The sequence below is a fragment of the Nesoenas mayeri genome (assembly GCF_963082525.1).
Source record: "Nesoenas mayeri genome assembly, chromosome: 3".
Lineage (NCBI taxonomy): Eukaryota > Metazoa > Chordata > Aves > Columbiformes > Columbidae > Nesoenas > Nesoenas mayeri.
In genome coordinates, this window is record NC_137544.1 from 100,970,924 (window position 1) to 100,984,726 (window position 13,803).

General features: G+C 41.1%; 1 protein-coding gene across 4 annotated transcripts; it reads right to left on the reverse strand.

Annotated features, from left to right (window-relative positions):
* Positions 1–205: 205 nt before the first annotated feature.
* Positions 206–13,118, reverse strand: TAF1A (TATA-box binding protein associated factor, RNA polymerase I subunit A). 4 transcript variants are annotated; one of them, XM_080341092.1, is made up of 11 exons: positions 12,924–13,118; positions 11,145–11,314; positions 9,739–9,852; positions 8,346–8,544; positions 7,296–7,426; positions 6,244–6,402; positions 5,068–5,134; positions 3,893–4,013; positions 2,338–2,498; positions 1,001–1,161; positions 206–346 (listed from the first exon to the last, which is right to left on the reverse strand). In XM_080341092.1, the coding sequence occupies exons 1-10, from the start codon at positions 13,033–13,035 to the stop codon at positions 1,019–1,021; spliced, it is 1,377 nt and encodes a 458-aa protein (XP_080197218.1). In that variant the 5' UTR covers positions 13,036–13,118; the 3' UTR covers positions 206–346; positions 1,001–1,018. The 4 variants fall into 4 exon arrangements, 3 of the variants coding, with proteins under 3 accessions (XP_080197218.1, XP_080197217.1, XP_080197219.1); XM_080341091.1 differs by lacking the exon at positions 206–346 and having other exon boundaries at positions 728–1,161; XR_013921933.1 differs by lacking the exons at positions 206–346; positions 1,001–1,161 and adding an exon at positions 3,455–3,650 and having other exon boundaries at positions 2,383–2,498.
* Positions 13,119–13,803: the final 685 nt, after the last annotated feature.

Here is a 13,803-nt window from a genome sequence, read left to right on the forward strand (position 1 = left end):
GGTTCAAGCAGTTCATTCACCAGAGCTCCACAGACCTGTCATTAAAACAGAAGTAGTATTTGGAAAACATTTTGTCGTTTTCAATCAAACTGGAATGCTGGTTTGTCACAACATATTAGCATTTGCTTTCCAAACACAGCAACAGTGCATATTTCAACTCACAGGCAAGACTGCAAAAAGATTCTGGAAAGTCGTTTCTACCAGGCAGAGAAGTTTTCAGCAGTTCTGTGCCTTTGCTCTTTCAAAGCACCGCAGCATGAGCTTTCCTCTGTAGCCACGCAGCTACAGCAACCTTTCCCTCTCTCCTACCAGGGATGTGGAAACAATCCCTGAACTGGACACCAACCTGTAAGAATGACATGGGGAAAAACTGCCTTTGGACATCTTGAAGTGCATTATGTAGTTGAACAAGCTGCAGTAGAGCCTCATAACCTATAACTCATCTCAATATACAACGCAAAAAAATGTGACATGTGCCTCTCCATTTTCCATATATTATATTTCAGGAAATGATCAGTTAGAAATAGCAAGCTATGTAACCTTTACAGGTTGAGAACACATTTTCACAGTGCATCATGTACTGTTCTCAGGTTAAGAAACCAAACCTATTATGAATGCCACTGATAGTCCTGGGTGCATTTTGAACTACATTCCAGCAGTCATTTAAATCACCATCTACACATCCAGACATAAGGAGGATCAACCCTACAATACTATTGATACAGAAATTCCACATCATAGTACTAAATATTTTTTAAGATGTATCTGAAATTGATGCTGTTTTCATTTCACACAGAAATATGGGACTATCATTAAAGAAATTCCCCAACCTTATCAGTTGATTTATATTAATTTTATTATAAAATAAATACAAACCAAAGCAGTTTTACAGAAATATAAAAATAAGTCTAGTACTAAGTCAACAGGGTCTGCCTAGAAATTTTAGAATAGTACCAATACATAAGTCATTTTCAGAGACAGGAAAAAGTACAACAAGAACCTTAACGATGCCTTGTAATCAAGGTGGTACAGAGGAGTCTGAAAGACCAGATATTCTCAGGTAGACAGGATTGTGCTTATTCACAAATTTCTTCAGCATCCGAAACCTTTTCACCTGAGCTTTGCAGCCTTGGTGTGATACGTATTTAAAGTACTTGCAATCTAAAGAAAAAAAAAAAAAAGGCATGATAAGTTATACCATGATACAAGCAAATATAAAATCCTTTCATTCTTTAAATAACATGCAAACATCTAAGAAAGTTCTCAGTAATGAAAGGTAATAAAATAATTCAAGACATTCGAGACAAAACTGCAGCAATAAATGATCTATCCTCACTTGACCCATAAAACATTCTACATGTATATAACTGTCTGCTGTGTCTCACAAAAACTACTTTTTCTCTTTTGTTTTTCCTCTTCAAATAGATCAGAAAATAAAATTTCAAGAGCGTGAAGCAGTATTGATTTAATAATTAACTTGTTGTGTTGGATGAGGACAACAGAGGCTCATATTGACACCAACAGGCATAAAACTTCATTAAAGAAAATTAGATCTCAAACAATTTTATTAGCCATCTAGAAACAAAAGCTTGCAGACATTGGATAACATATTAATGAAAAGAAAAAAGATTTTCAATATGAGAAATTGTTTTATAAAGTCCAGAAGATAAAGTAACAGAGAAGCTGACAACAAACAAGCTGCCTATCAACCAGAAGTCCAAACTGCTGTATGAGCCAGTCCCCCCACTATATTCTCACAATTTTAGTAGCTGCTTCTTGGTCCGATACTCCACTTAGTTTTGGCAGCATTTCAAAGAATGCTACTAAAGAGGTCATGATCTTCACTTTCTTACTGAACTGCTGATGGTTTTCACTCAAGAGTGCCCCCTCCACCTCTTTCCTGCATTACAACACCCCCATGGTCCTTAAGGACCAGCTGCTCCCCAGTATTTGCTGAGACACTGCCTAGGCCGGCACACACCAAGCAAACTCTCCACAGTCCTCATAACATTCACTCACAAGTGTGTTGTGTATTTTTGAAATTGTGGTTTGAAGGTTAAACAAGATAAATAGTATTGTGACTGCTCAACAAGGCCAGATAAAACAGAATTCTAAACCAGTATAAGACAAGTTACGTAAAATATGCCTCACTGTCAAATATCAAACCAATGTAAACGTTTTTTTTCATGTTCAGCTTCAAAGACAACAATCTTTCCTAGAATAAAGAAAATGCTTTTCTTCCAAGGAGTAAATCACCTGCATCCCATTACATTAGGGCTAGAAACAAGACTTTATTTCTGTTCTATGTAGTGAAAAGGAAAGAACATTTAGTATTACCCTTTCCCAGTAAGATTCCAGCCACCAGAGCTTTTTCATATGAAAGGCTTTCATTTTCCTGCCAATTCCTTTTTGCCAAGTAATGGCTAAAATGGAAGGCTGGCCACCAGTCCCTTCTGGAGTTCCACTCTTGCTTGATCCAGTCAAGATGCTTCTCAGAGCTGGAAAAAGGTAAAACAAGTTACAGAAAAGCTTAAATTGGATTAAAAGATTATTAGGAGGCACCAAATTTTATAATCAGCTTGCTACAAGTCTCATAAATTCCTAGCATAGAAACACTGGCCTTTACACTGCAGACTGAAACACTCATCTAAACAGAAACAACCTTTTATGTTTTTTTAATCCCTGGCAACACTAGCGAGGCCGGAGGTAAACTCTAGCAGTCTTATTCAGACTTTGCAATAACACAGATTATGGTGTGAAATGAAGCAAGCCTTTGACTTGTATGCCAGTTTGTCAATAGTAATAAGAAAGTTCCTTCAAGTTTGTCAATAAATTAGTAGCATGAAGGGGTTGGTTTGTTTTTAGAAAAGGTTTGTGTCACTCTGTGCATACTTAAAGACTAACTTATCCCAAAAGCTTATCCAAATAACTGTTATGCAATAAAGGCCTTAAACCAAGTGTTTCAGAAATAGAAACTACCTACAACAGTGAAGTGATATTCCCATAAAATGACCAAGATGCACAGTATATTTCAAAATACTCTGAAGCTGTGTCTTCAAATACAAAAATGCAGGCAAAGTGAAGAGTATCATAGCATTTTTATATCTCTATACAAAAACACTCCTAGCTTTAATCCACTTGTTTCTGGACCTTAACAGTAGATGTTGTACAGGTAGAGGTGGCAATAAAACAGCACAACAGGTCAAATTAAGTACTGAATTAATTTACTGTAAATATATAGGGTTTAAAAAACACAACACCCTGTTTGTTGGGCAAAATAAAGTCTCAACATTGGAGGTCTTCTGGGCACAGACTGCCTGAGATGGCATCTGTGAAATCAGAGGCCGTGTCTGCCAGTGCTAGTGTGGACGCATTAATCCCCATGCGTGTTGGCTCAGCTTTTAAGAATACGCTGGCTGCATTCTGGAACAGTTACAGACACCACAAAACGCACCAGTCTGTACAATACCAGTCATGCTCCTATTACAGCCCAGCAATTCTCAAACCAGCTTCAAATAGTGCACATGGAGTAAAAGAGCAGGAGACTCGACAACTTGTTGTTGCTGTTTTTTCTCCAAAAAGAGGGAGATGTGATGATCACCAAAAGCTACTCAAACATCTGAATAACTCTTTCTGCATAGGCACATAACCTGGTAAAAAAAACAACACTGAACTTTTTTTCAGGCAATGATAATACTGGAAATTTGTGATTATCCTCAATAACAACATCTTCTTTCCTCCCAACAAAAGCACACTGCAGCCAAGCACCACCACAGAACTTGGGGCAGCACGGAAGACAAAGGCTACAGAGCATCACTTTATCAATGGCCCAAAGGTAGAGACTTGACACACATTTGTATTTAGTACATAGTATCAGAGACATCACACTTACATTACGATTTGTTTCACCTGTTTTGCCAAACAGCTCCACGCTTTTACATTTTCCTTCCAGCCAGCATAATCCAAGGCTGCAAAAATAACTTCTAGCCCCAGTCGATGTTTTTTTCTTTTCTCTGGAAAATATTAGGCTGATTAATGAGTTAAATAGACAGGGCTGCCCTCAGTAGTAAGCAGAAGGCACACACAGGACCACTCATTAACCTCACGCTGCATTGTTTATGGTAGTTGCTGTTTCCAAAGCTCACTAATCAGTGCTTCCCATGAGCACTGCTGTTCAACATGTTCTTCCCATGGGAAGGGAACACAGCGCCTCTGGAACACTTCAAATCCTGAGACACCACCAAAAAAATACCAAAATAAAACCTGGAGCTGATATGAATAAAACAGACATTTCACACCAGCAGCTCTGTACCAGCAGAGTTCTTAAAACAACACAACAGGTAAATGTGGGAAAATGTACATTCATCAGTATAAATTTTTTCAAAAATCAGATTGTCCTCAATAGTAAGAAGAAGTTAGTAAACGTGTTATGCATGACAGAAAAGGGGAGGTTTCAACCAGGAGGTTGTTTTTCCCCCTCCCGAAGAGGAAACGCAAAGAGAGAACAATCCTGATTGAAGGACATTTCACCAAGCTGCTGATTTGCTGGAACATACCAGATTACAAGAAGACAGCCTGAAATGCAACTAATCAGCATGAAAAAGTCTCCAAATCGGAAGAAGAAGAGGGAGATTTTGTTCTTTGATCAACAACAATGAATGAAAACATAGATCCCTCTGAAATCCTCCAGGAGAGAAAGAATAAACAAATGAGACGCAAAAAATGAAATGGAGACCCTGGCATTCACAGCAGGATACCTCAAAAAAATACTTCTAGTTATTTTTGAGATCTTACCTGTGCCTTACAACAGTTTGCTTTAAAATGAGAAAGGCATTTGTTTACAGAAGTTGGTAAATGCCTGGTCACACAACTAACTTAAAGGCTCCTGTGACTGGAAAGTTGGGGTTTGGGTGGTGGTTGTTTTTTTGTTGTTTGTTTGTTTTGGGGGGTGTTTTAGTTTTAAAAAGCACAACTACTTTGAAAAGCAGAAAGAAGGCTGCAGAATAATTTCAGAATATTATTCTAGATTAATGTAAAGGCAAACAGGAAAGATATTTAAAGACTTACTTGATTTTTGAAGCATGATATTAAAATCTATCATTAGTTTATGAGAAGGAACACTATCATGTAAGATCTGAAAAACAAAAACAAAAATAAAATCACAAAACCTAGATACATTATCTTAATACGAAAACTTTTGAAGACTTCTACCTGACCAAGAGAAGCACAGTCTTCAGAGTTTGGCTGTTTCAGTTCAGAAAATTAAGCAATGTGGTACCTTAGTGCCTTGATATAAAGAAAGAATATTTGGGTCCATTTTGCACACCTGTGACACAATGGATGAAATATGTTGCTAGCTGCTGAAAAACGCTGCATACAACATTCTCAAGAACCAGGCCAAATCCATATTCAGTGTCCCCAATTTTAGATGGCAACATCATATCCTTCCTAGGCCAGTTCTAGCTCTCCTGTCCAATGCTCTGTGCATTGGATCGCAATTTCTGGACCGAACAGAACAGTTCTTTGATTTGTCAGTATCTTGCAGGAGACTAATGTATAAAAGCACTGAGAAGACAGAATTTTATACGATTATACTACAGTTTAGAAGTCGAAACCTTATGAAGCTGTTCTAAAACATCTGCCTTAACAAAAGCACATTAGTGCCATCAAGTGGTAAAACAGCTAGCAAAGCAGTGTTTGCAAGAAGCTGCCAAGCCCAATGAGCAAGGGCAAGGAAAGCAGGAATTTAGAAGCAACTATACAGAAGCTTAATACAGCAAGGCCTTGTCTGCCAACAACCAGCAGAAATTAACTCCTATTTTAGCTTAAATGCTCAGCTCATTGAAAACAAGCAGCAAAACTAACTGCTAGGCACAATCAATATGTGAAAGAGCAAGAATCTAATGATTTCTTCGATATTGTAAGTATTAAACTGTAACAGAAATCAATGCATGCTATGTACAAGACTGCTGATAACAGACTCTGGGAGCCAGGTAAACACATTTTCTCAACTTGTTTGCTGACCTAAAGAAGTTATACAATGTATCAGTTAAAGGCAAAACAAAGACTTTAATTCAAAGGCAGTAAAGGATCCTGTTTGCTCCACCCATTATCTTTCCTCTAATCCTCTGCTTCCCCACAAAGAATAAGTCAAATAACGTAACAGGAGTTTGACTGAAGCAAATTGTCAGATCACCATGCAACATGAATGACTGCAGACTGTATCTACTATAGAACACGTACCTTGAGTGCAGATATGAGCGATTTCTTTGATTCACCCTGTCTCTTCAGGAACTGGTAGAGGTAAACATGAGCGTTGGGATTAGCAGGGAACTTGGAGTTGTAGGCATATTCATTTAACACTTGGCGGGCTTCGTCATGGTCCCCATAGAACTCCAACAACTAAGAGAAGTTCAGTCTGTTGTTAGTTTGCCACATATTAGTAATCATACTCTTACAACTGATTTTAAGATGCCACAGAACTACCCAATAGCACAGTGTGTATCTAAGGGTGCTGCATATAAGACTAACACCAGTATATTTTCATTTTACTGGCCACACTTATCACAGATTATCACAAAATTCACCCATAGAAGCCACTACAGGAGCAAACGGCTTTAACACTTATTTAATTGTCCAAGAATTACCAGCACCTGTGCACTGGCAAGAGGCACCCAAGCAGCTTGCCATGTCTTCAAAGAGAGAACTCAATGAGAGAACTTAGCAGCTGTCAGCACCAAGCAGAATCCCAGAAGATGGGCCTAGAGAAGTCAAAGCTTACAAGCATTTAGAAAATGCAAGCAACTTCAAATAAATTTTAATATTAATTTTATTTCTTCATTACAAACCCTAAGCAGATATTTAAATCAAAACCAACCAAACAAAAAAACCCCAACCAACACCACAGAGGAACTGCATGTTTGCTGTCTTTTAGTGTATCCAGAAAACCAGTGGCCTGCCAAAAAGAGAGAACGTGCTTTCAGGAATTTAAACAAAGCAGCTGTGCTCTGATTTCTGTACTAGCCCCATGAAAACAAAATATGCAAGCTGTTTGTCTGTTTCTTTTTCTTGGCAATGCACAGATAAAGTCCTTTTTGTACTCCGTGCAGGCTCTGCAGTTCTACCAGGAGTAAAATGTACTCTAAATCAAAGCCAGGGAGATACACACATAGATGTGTTGCCTTTAAAATACTTTGTTGCCACCCATACACATATAAAAAGGCTGCTGACAGAGATCTTAGCGAAAAGTAGACAGAGAAACAAAAAAGGAAGATATCTGTAAAACATGCGCTTACATCCACATAGCATTTCACAAAGGGATCCCAGACTCCAGGTATTTTAATAACCTCCTTTAAATTCACTGCTGCCTTCCGAAAGCAACTGTGCATTTCCTGTTCAACAGACAGGTCTTCAAATCCATCCTGACCTACCAAAACATAAAAGAATGCTACAAAGTTAGCTTTGCTAATGAAATGAGATCTTGAAGTGGTGCATGTAAGAGATAATCACATTTTGCTAAGCAAGGATTCCAGTCAGAGAGCTTTTACAAAACAGGCCTCAGCTTCCTCAGTACTGGCACAAGAAATTTTCACTGCTCTTCATTCAAATTTATTATCAACCAATTTCAACTCCCGGGGCATGGCTGGCAATATCCAAAGACAAGATGCTACCAGCACAAGGTCAATAAACCCAATTCAATACTTAGTTTTCATAGAAACAACTACAGATCCAATGTAACTGATAATGCACAGCCAGCAGGTATATACACACAAGTAGCAACTTTATAGAGATATATTTTTATGTATCATTTATATATATATATCTCAATAAAATTTTATTATATATCATATATATATAGCACCTATCACCATATTGATAAGAACTCTTTGGAACCACTCTGACAGTTCTTCAAAGAAACTGAAATTCAAACACAAGCTTTAGGGGCTTTTGCTAGCACTCAGAATTCTAGCAGCAGTCCACCACTTATGTACCTATAAAGAAGTCACTGCTATAGGTGAATAACTTCCTTTGATCATTGTTTTAGGTGATGCTGTCTGGATATAAAAAATGTGACTCAGGGTAAAAAGAAACTTTCAGAAGAGCATTTTGGGACATTTCAGAAAAGCGCAGGTCAGTGTGCCATTTTGGTACCACTAAGATTGCTGAAATGGAATTACGTACCATCCATAACATCACATTTTGAAGTCTAACGTTTCCCTCTGATGCCACCATATGCACATAAAGGCAGAGGAGCAACATGCATGGAAAAGGTGTCATTGCAAACCACAGTATCTGCATGAGCAAACTGAAGTTGACAGCTTAATACAAAACACCAAAGGACTTACCGTGCTCCAGCAGGATGTGCTTCTGTTTGGCCCAGCTATAGTAGTCCAGCAGTCCCCTGTAAGCCTCAATCAGTTTCATTTCTTTATCCTGCACGCTTGTTTGTTCCCCATGCCTCCAGCTTTCTGCCAGGGACAGGGTTTGGTAAGCTTCATCTATTAGTCCGTTACAAAGGAGGTGAAAGACGTGCTCTAAACAAACCTGCAATTCAAACAGTCCACACCACAGCATTTCTCATCATATGTGGAGAGAATCTCAGCCATACTTCTACACAGATGTGCAAGAAAAGAAGAGACTCACTACTGATGTGCACATGAAAAATTGCAAACACAGTCAAGTATTTTAATTAGAAGAGCACTTTACACATATTATTTTATCCAAACAATATCTTTACAAAGAATTTTGGAGAAAAATGCAAAAAATGAGAGAATACAAGTGTCATTGGGGACAGGGAGATGAGCCAAGAACCTAAGAGATTTTTCCTGTCTGAAGATGCTGGACAAACATTAGTTATCAAAAGCATGTCTGATATACAAAGATGTATCCCTGGGAAGTGAAAAGGGCTGAAACTCTTGAAATCTGTGGAGCAGAAAGTCACCCACCAGGTGGCAGACACTCAGTGGTACTTGTCAAGGCAGCAGAAAGCAGCTGCCTCAAAAATCTGCTTGTCATTAAGAAGTGCTGTACCTACTAAAGAAGGTCCAGAAATGACCTAAGGAAATCCAGTTGGGTTACTTGCTGATTTTTCACTTGGTTAGCCAAGTGCAGAACACCTGAAAGAGGGATGCCCTACTGCACAGAACTTCTGCTGAAGGCCTTGAAAAATACAACAGAATGTGACAGAAACATCACCTCAAGTGAGGAACAGTCAAGGAAACCTAAACAATGTAGGTTTGAATGAGCCACCACAGCAAAAAAGCTACAGCTGGGAGACAGATGGGCCCACAGTAGGCAGACTACTGTTTTATATATATATATTAGCTCCTTGAAAAGTGAGCTGGTAAAAATGGCAAAATTTAAGTACAACAGTTCAGTCAGGAGCACAGTGGCCAAATTATGGACTGGAAACAAAAATTAGCAGGTATTAACATGTACTTAGATGTCACTGGAGCACACATGGAAGAATTTAACTGTTTCAAATCAGAAGAATAATTAAAGGGTCTAGGTACTTCTAAGGACTGACAATAACACATCTGTGATAAAATAAATAGTCCAAATAAGATATGGTCAGGTACAGAATGACCCTTAAATTATAATGCAATTGGTAACTCAGATGTATTAGCTTTTTTGACACTACTGTCAATACACTTAAAAGAGAGAGAGACTCAGAAACTACTACTCGAGTGTTGAGGTGAACATGTGGAAAATCATCAAGACTGCAGTAAGTACACTCACCTGCAAATACCTTTTTATTGCTAACGTTTTCATCTGTTCTATGAAAGAGCTGAACTCCTTCATGCCATTGTGGGAATGGTGCCACAGTATTTCAGATCCTATTCTCCAAATAATCTATTAATGGGGAGAAAGATTAAAAGTAGTATAAAAAACGGGAACAGTCACCATATATACAGTCTCAGCAAACCTGTAGTTGCTGTAACATGGATAAAATGTACATCTGAATTCCAAATAGAAAATGAATACTAAGTGTTGTATACTGCCCTAGTCAGCTAGATATTCATCTAGCTGTATTTTTAGAGTTGTTCAATGAGCGCTTCTCAATTGCCCATTACAAACGCAGCACTTCAGCAAAGCTTATGAGAACTGCATCTGTCAGAAGGTTCCCTCTCCTGTTATTGAAAACAGGATGTTTCCAAGTTACTGAAAATTTATGTTTTCCTTTGATATGTTTCCACTGAGACATAAGGTATACACCATTCTTTGAACTTAGCAGTAAAGATTATTTCCAGTTAGACGTAGCTTCCCATCTACATGCACCTGTTTTCAATGCCTGCCTACAGAATGTCACCCAATATTCCAGCAGGCTAGACACATTCAAGGACACTACTTCATTGAATTAACAACTCTGATTCCTTCCTTCCTCCTGTCTCAGTACCTGTCAGGAGTTTTGTAAGTACTGGAGAAGCTGGTAAAGGCCTAAATAAGTCATTAACTTACAAATAGGTTCTGACTGATAGTATACCAGTGGCAAACTGCTTTTCCACTTTAGAAGACTACATTAAGATGACTTTTCATAGATTTGTTCCTGATAGATTAACTTATGCCAAGGCAAGCTTTCATCTGTTGTGTCAAGAGCCTATTAAAAAAATTAAAGTAAAAAAACGCCACCACAAAAGCAACCTGCAAACCCAGAGAACTTTTCAGGAGCACTGCACTCCATCAGGAAACACATCAGACAGTGCTGCAGATTCTCAGCACCCTGAAAGTGAGATATCAGCAAAATTCAAGCTCCAGCAAGACTGGTTAAACCCCCAGCAGAGGCATGCCTGTGCACAGACAGACTTTCAGTGAGTAACTGGACAGCATGCTGCCTTGAGCATTACCAGTGAAGAGGTCTGGTGTGCTTTCTGCAGCCTGCCATCCAAGAGTTTCTACATCAGCATCTCAATAGTTTCTTATTTGTTTTTGGAAGCTTCAATGTCTTTTTCGTTTCTAAAGAAAACAGTCTGCTTTCTTAAAGCTGCCTAATTTTAAACCTGTGATACTTTTTTTAAAATTACAAAAAGATATATCTAGCCTATGATTAATTCACTAAGACAAATGCTGGTTGTGAAGTATTACAGATGCTGCTTACAAGTATTTTTTCAACTGCAAAAGAACTCTGATAAGGGACACTGGCTTACCTCTGATGGACCCATGTATTCTCTAGAAAAGTCTTTTTCTAGTGCCTCAATATAGAAGGTCAGAAACTCTGCAGCCCTTTTCCACTGCTTTTGTAGCATGGCATCCTGAAGGTAATTTAAACATGCTTCCTTGCTCTTCTGGAAGTTTAATTTGTGTTCATGGGAAGATGCTAAAGAAACAAACAAACAAAAAGTCAATGAATCTCACAACTGTCACAGCACTTATTAAGGTAACAATGTGCCTACCACTTTGGTGTCTCTCTGATAGGATCCCTCCCAAACACTACAGAAAGTGATCTTAAAACTACATGGCTCTCAAATTAAACGCACCTGTCAGTCTGCAAGGAAGCACAACTATGGCAAAAGCTGGAAACATAACAACATGAAATGACATTTTCCACAAGCAGCACACAGCTGCAGACACTGGAAACAGTGAAGAGCCAATTATTACACACCACTGCCCTACCAGAACTAGAAGACCATGGTACTTGGATAACTTCACAGTAGGTTTTGTTGTATTTTTGGGGACCACCCTCTTCCCTTACTAATCACCACCTAAGTTTGTGCCTCTGCTGTGCTGAAGATTTGCATATACATATACAAACAGGCCATTCCAGTACCAAAGGCTACACAATTCCCACTAAGAACACAAAAGATACATGTAGATAATTAGTCTTTTTTGAGCACAAGACTGGAAAGACACCACTCGCGTTTTTACATTAGAAAAAATCCTGTAAGAGCACAAAACTGAATCCCCATTTCTACACCTGTTTAAAAATTATGGCTATGTGCTAGCTGCATGCCGTGGTCAAACATGCCCCTATCAAAACATTCAAGCCACAAGAACCTTCTGTGAAGGGCATGCAGAGCTCACCGAACCTCACCTACCTGGATGCTGTAGGCACAGGATTAACCCAAATGCAGGCTTGGTGCAGTTTTACTACAGTGCATTCTACAAAATTACCTCCAACCAACATATCTAAACCTATCTATATTTGATCTCGTCTTCACAGTTACTTCTAAGCCTGTCTCGTATGAGGACAGGCTGACAGAGTTGCAGTTGTTCAGCCTGGAGAAGAGAAAGCTATTGTGGCCTTTCAGTACTTAAAAAGGGCCTGTAAGAAAGATGGGTCAGAATTTTTAGCAGGGCCTGTTGTGATAGGAAAAGGGGTGATGGTTTTAAACTAAAAGAGGGGAGATTCAGTTAGACATGAGGAAGAAATGCTTAACAATGAGGGTGGTGAAACACTGGCCCAGGTTGCCCAGAGAGGCGGTAGATGCCCCATCCCTGGAGACATTCCAGGCCAGGCTGGACGGGGCTCTGAGCAACCTGATCTGGGTGAAGATGTCCCTGCTCATTGCAGGGGGTTGGACTGGATGAGCTTTGAAGGTCCCTTCCAACTCAAACTTTCTATGATTCTACATATTAAGAAAATAAAACCCCCAGTGAACACAAGATTAAATACACCAAGGACCTACTGCAGGTAAACCCTACGACACAACTCACCAACAAGTCACCCAATATGGACAAAGTGGATGCGCACGACAAAGATATTTTGAAGCAAAGAACTTCTCCAGAGGTTTCGCGGCCACCCACACCCACCTCACCAGCCCCTTTCCACGAGTAGCGCCCAGCGCTGAGGGCACCGAACAGCAAGCGCCGCCTGGGCGGGGAACCGGCGGCCGACCGCGAGGGACAGCGGGGCAGCGGGCGGCCTTCCTCCCTCAGGGCCCGAGCGGGGGCAGGAGGACGGCGGAGCGCGGGGCAGAGCGCCTTACCCGGTCGGCAGAGGCCGGGCGGCAGGCAGGGCAGGCGCAGGGTCGGCAGCACGTCGCTCCCCGCCCGCCCGGCGCGGCTCTGCGCCGCCTCCTCCGGCAGGGAGCTGTCCATGGCGCCGCGGGCAGCCCACCCCTTCCCGCCGGCACACGGTCAGTCACACAGCGCTCATGCGCCCTCAGGAACATGGCGCCACTACCGCCATGGTGGAAGGGCGGGGGAGGAGAGAAACGCTCTTGCGCATGCGCGCTAGGGACCCAGGCAGCAGCGCCGCCGCCATGTTGGAAGAGGGACTTTGGCACCGAAGAAGCGGGGCGGAGGGGTGGCTCCCTGCGGGGGTTGCGTCTGCGCTGCTTACGTTCTTAAAAAAAGGCGTTGTTCGTCGTTGTCGTGGGGCTGGGCTGGGCAGAACGCGGTGCAGGCCTTGGGGGAACCCCCGGGCGCCAGCTGTCGTTCACCCAGGCCTGCCAGGGGCTGTCAGGCTGGGCGGTGAACCGAGTGGCTGGCAGAGCTGGGCTCGCCTCCATCCCGAATAAATGCGGAATTAGTGGAGAATAGGGCCCTGTCCGCAGCAGCCTGCCTGGGAGCGGGCTCCTAGGCCTGTGCAGTTGCTGTGGGTGAGGGGAGCTGGCTGTGCCCTGCCTGGGGAAGCAGGGAGGTGAGAAGTGCTCACCCAGGGTGAAGCAGGCAGGGGTGAGCAGCAGCGTGAGAGGCCAGCTGGGTGTCCTCTGTAGGGTGGCAGGGAGATGGTAATTCTACACACAGCACAACTGAAGCATTGCTAGAGCTGTGACTAGCACAATGGTTACTCTAAAAGTGATAGTTAACTAGATCCTGTTGCTGCTCTTTCCATTGGCTCCATTGGTACTTTTCTCTCAGGCT

Excerpts from the sequence above, each read along its gene's own strand:
- TAF1A (XM_080341092.1), bottom strand. The coding sequence starts at position 13,035 with ATGGACAGCTCCCTGCCGGAGGAGGCGGCGCAGAGCCGCGCCGGGCGG. Across the intron at positions 11,315-12,923 it reads GCCCGGCCTCTGCCGACCGG|CATCTTCCCATGAACACAAA; the intron begins GTAAGGCGCTCT and ends TTGTTTCTTTAG. Across the intron at positions 9,853-11,144 it reads AATACATGGGTCCATCAGAG|ATTATTTGGAGAATAGGATC; the intron begins GTAAGCCAGTGT and ends CCCCATTAATAG.